We start from the raw sequence: 4666 nt of genomic DNA on the forward strand, positions 1-4666 counted from the left end.
GCTAGACAGTAGCAGCTATTCTTAAATATTTATGAGACTTGTAGGTCAGACCCAGAGGTCTTGTTTTCGAGAAGCAACCTTAAGTCCTTAAGCTAGGGTAAGGTTTTCTGTTCCTAAATGCTTGTTATAAATCAAACAAGCTTTCAGATCAAACACATCAGATCCAACTGGTTGTATTTGAAATCCACTGCACAAACTAAAGCACTGTCAATGTAAACAGCCACAACCTTCAAGATAAAAGTGGTGCTGGTGAATATTACCAGGACTTCACTTACAAGCTAGTACTCAATTTCTTTTGATTAGTACCAGAACCAAAAGCCTGCTTTCCTATTTAACAGCACTATGAATCAAAGCAATCCCAGCCTCCAGAAAAGGTGTTGCTGCAGTGAATTCTACTATACATGGGAACACTGACCACCCAAGTCCATGCACAGCTGTTTCTTTACTAAAGGAATACACAACAACTGTGCAAAGCCTTCTAATACTAAAACTGCTCAATTTACTCACTATAAAAGCTTTAAGATAGTATTTGGTGGGTACCAAATGCCAGGAGTCGCATGTTTATAGTAAAGAATAACTCACTGTTTGAGCCAGGATGAAGCAAATTTTCCACTGATTTTTTTTTCCTTCAGTAAGCTTTCTTTTAACTAGCAACAGTCTGTTCTAACTAAGGCTGATAAGAGAGGAATGTTTTTCTAACTGCTACATCTTCAAGGTCACACCTTTACTCTGCTGGCTCAGACACTATAGGGAGACCTATGACCCCTCCGTAGGAGGCTGAATTAGACAAACAGCAAAATTGGCCAGAGATATTCCATTCCATATATCTACATAAACTCAGAGGACAGTCAGAGATCACAGAAGACAACTTCCTTCCTGCTTCTTCTTCCCTTCTCTTCCGTCCATGGCCAGCATCTGGGGAGGACTCTGTCCATCCATCAATGTCAACCCTTACGCTTGAGCTCTCCTGACCCTCATCACTCTATGCTTTCTCCAGCAGCTCTGGAACTTTTTGGGACTGTTCGCAGTTAAGGAGAGTCCTGTGGGAGTTGCTGGGGGTGGGGGGAGGTGAGAGAATTTTACACATATCTGAACATATTTGTATATAATTGTATATATTTTCTTATATAATTAGTACTTAATTAAAGCTGTGTAGGTTAGTTTTCAATCCAGCAAAGTCGCTCTCTTTTTCTGTCTCCTTCCCTGGGTGGGAGGGGATCAAGTGCATTGTTGTCAAACTTGAGTCAAAAGGTGACACTCATCTTAAGAGAAATATATATACAAAGTATTTTAATAGCCTTGTAAAAACAGACAGAACCTCAAGATTAACAGAGGCTGACCAAGATATAGTATATGGCCCTTGTCAAGGAAAACACTTCAGAGCACATGATGGAAAAAAGTGCTACACTGTTTTAATGCAATTCATTCAGAAAGTAGCATCATTTTGACAGCCTTAAGAGAAGTATAATCTGCCTGGGTATTACACTTCAGACAATTAAATCAATCCCTGCAGCCAGCATACACACCTTCACTTGCCCCTGAACATACAATTCAGAATGAGAATTTTGAACCATGAGATTATTACATGAATTTAACCTCCCCAAGTTTACTGCAGTTTCATTCACAGAAAAACCTAAAAAATATCTACAAGTTGATAGCAGGGTCAGACATATTAAAACGAACAGAAAGTTCACATATAGTTCTTTTCCTTGTAAGCTGAGCATCCTTGACCTTCTCATCTCTAACACTGATACCAGGAATTACAGTTGGGACATAGAGTAAAAGAGTACACAAATTAAAAAAAATTGTGTACCTAGGATCTGGGTAACTGCCACTGCTCTTTTGGCATAAGCTCTGAAATCATCCAGTTGCAAAGTTTTCTGATGAACTAATGTTTTATCTACAGAGAATATTAACCACATCTGCTACCTGGATCTGCCTCAAAAATTCACTGAGAAGATGATTTTGGCAAGGACTTTACTCACTCTGGCCACTCAAAACAACAAAGGATTCTTGCCAGGGTCATAGTCCTTCCAATCCCAGCATCAGATGTAGGGCTTTGAAGGTGCTGGGTTTGAAAGATAGATACTTTGAAAGTAGTCTCTTGAAAATATTCTGAACACAATCCAGTCTGTCCTGCTTGTGAAGCAGTATCAGAAAAGAAACATGTTAACCAGGACAGTGTTAAAAGCTTCAAATATTAATTAAGACCTCATACTAAGGATGCAGTCATCTTTCTAACTTGACTCCTAAACTGTAATTACCAATAAAACTGTGTGCTTACATACAGGTTTGTATGTTCTGCCTGACCTCAGATCCACTCAACTTTATCAGGAAGACTACATTAACATTCCTATTTCATAATTTCAACACTTGTGTTGGATCTTATGTATTAATATCAGAGGATCTCATGTTATTGCTGCAAAGCCTTAAAAAAAAAGAAGGAAGAATATTTCAAGGGTGCATGGACCAACTTTGTTTCAACAGGCCACCAGCAGCACCTACAAACATTAGGAACTAAGCAGAAGCAAGATTCCTCAAAAGCAAGGCAAAGGTACTTTAAAGAAAGAAAAGCCCTATCACAAGCATGAAAGCTTGCTTCCAGGTACAGAGTTTAAACAGAATCTACCCAACCCATGTTACTAGAGCATGAGGCCATTAACAAAGAAATTTAAGTCAAGAAAAGCAGTCTTTTAAACACTGTAGTTTTCCTTCCATTAATCATACTTACAACTGTAGCAACTGCATGACCACATCTGACCTCCTATTCTCCTCACAGGTTTGTATCTCAAATTAGAGGATACATCCATTAACAAAATAAGTCTCCTTTGCAACAGGAAATTTTGCTTAGTGCCCAGCAGATGTGCATTTTTCAGTTGAGCCTAGTTCCATCATTGTTACTTCTCTAGCTAGTCAGGCTTCATGTATTCTCAGTATTATTCTCTTTGAACTGCTAGTAGGATATATGAAAGGTCTCTTTCACCTTCTACAACTATTTTAAATATAAATAAAAAATGTCTGAAGATACAAACTTCTAACAACAGCTGAACAATAGCTTAATTTATTCTGTTATCACTGAACAATACATATAACAAAAATCACATCACAGCTCTATTCTAAAGGTTTCTTATGAGTTGCATTTACGTGAGCATCAGCCAAAAGGGACTGTATTGGCAACAAGCTCTTTCTGAAGCATTACAGAGGACCTGGCAGGACCTAGGTTTTCCTATGTAAGTAGGGCTGGAAAGAAATGAAGTCTTTGAGTCTAGAGTGCAGGTATTTACCATCTGCCCACGCTCTCATTTTTTTTGCAGGATCACCTCTTACACTACAGATGCAGGTAGGCTCCAAACCAAACTAAGCTGTTATTCAAGTTATTAATATGCTCCAGTTTGACCTGTTTTTAATGGCTGTGTCCTAACAAAGACACTGGGTCAATGCCTTCAAGAACCCTCCAGGTAAATTTAAAAAGTCAATGCTTTAAGTATTGTGAAGAACGCTTACAATAATGCTTAGAGCAGACTATAACAAGTACTTATCTCATTAAGAACTCATTGTGAACAGCAAGCCTGAACAGCTTAAGTTAACAAAGACCCTAGTTCAGTTGGTATCAGCCAAGAAGTGATACTACTTGCATTCCCCTCCCCTAAGGGCTTTTCCAACTTTAACTCTTTAAAAAACACGTTATTAACTCAGGCTCTCCCTTACAAGTATGGATGTTATACATACTCCTTTTAGCACAACAGAAGGAATGAGCATTCAGAAGTGAAGAGAATATAAACAGTAGAAATGACAACTGAAATGCAGTTCAAACAAACACAGATCAGTGTTATATTCCTAGTACTAGTTCTCAGCTTTCAAAAAACTCTCAGGCACTAGAGCAGGTATTAGCACCGATTTTAAACACTTCTGAGAATCCAAGAAGATTCTCTTCAACACAAGTGCTCTTTTGAAGCGGCGATTAGCATGTTTTCATGTCCATACCTTAAATGTACCATTTGGATTTTTCATGTACGAAACCAAAAAGATGTCCACTGGTAGTAGTGCTGATGAGATAAGAGCAACTGCCAAGGCAAAGATAGCCGTTATGGTAGAAATCACTTCACTTTCCCGCCGACTCTGATACTTGCGCACGTAAACCCAGCAGAAAATTAGAATAGCCTGAAACACACATGGAAAGATAATGAGTTGCATAATAAGGATGCCAGAAAGCAGGTAAGGAAGTTAGACCCTGTACCTTGGCACTGATGATTGGCACAGCATCAACACATTTTTTTTACCTGAGCGCTTAAGTATCTGCATTATATTCACCACACATAATTCACTCTTTCTGCCTCCACTAATCACAGATAGAGCAACAAGAGCAGCACTCGCACACGAAGGCGGCTACACACAAACAAACAGGGCTGAGCCGTCGGGCAGGAAGGCGGGACAGCCCCGGGTTCTGCTGTGTCCTACGGCACCACGACCATCACCTCCGAGGCACGGCAGGAGCTATAGGGAAGGGCTGGCCGAGGGGGGACACAGGCAGAGAGGCCAGCCAGGAAGCCCGGACCTAGAACAGAGGGGACCGAGGAAGGAGGAACAGCCAGTCAAGCCGGGACCAGCGGAACGGAAGGCGGGGATCCCGCCGAACCCGCGGAGGAGAAGGAATGCGCGGGGCCGC

The 4666-nt window shown here is 40.5% G+C and overlaps 1 protein-coding gene across 1 annotated transcript in view; it reads right to left on the minus strand.

The window, feature by feature from the left end:
• LMBRD1 (LMBR1 domain containing 1) overlaps positions 1-4666 on the minus strand; it is a 72317-nt gene that overhangs the window by 66557 nt on the left and 1094 nt on the right. Inside the window, exon 3 of the mRNA XM_010003460.1 lies at positions 3985-4161. Coding sequence (XP_010001762.1) covers positions 3985-4161 — 177 coding nt within the window. The remainder of the gene's footprint in view (positions 1-3984; positions 4162-4666) is intronic.

The sequence above is a fragment of the Chaetura pelagica genome, unplaced genomic scaffold, assembly GCF_000747805.2.
Source record: "Chaetura pelagica isolate M959 unplaced genomic scaffold, ChaPel_1.0 scaffold150, whole genome shotgun sequence".
NCBI lineage: Eukaryota > Metazoa > Chordata > Aves > Apodiformes > Apodidae > Chaetura > Chaetura pelagica.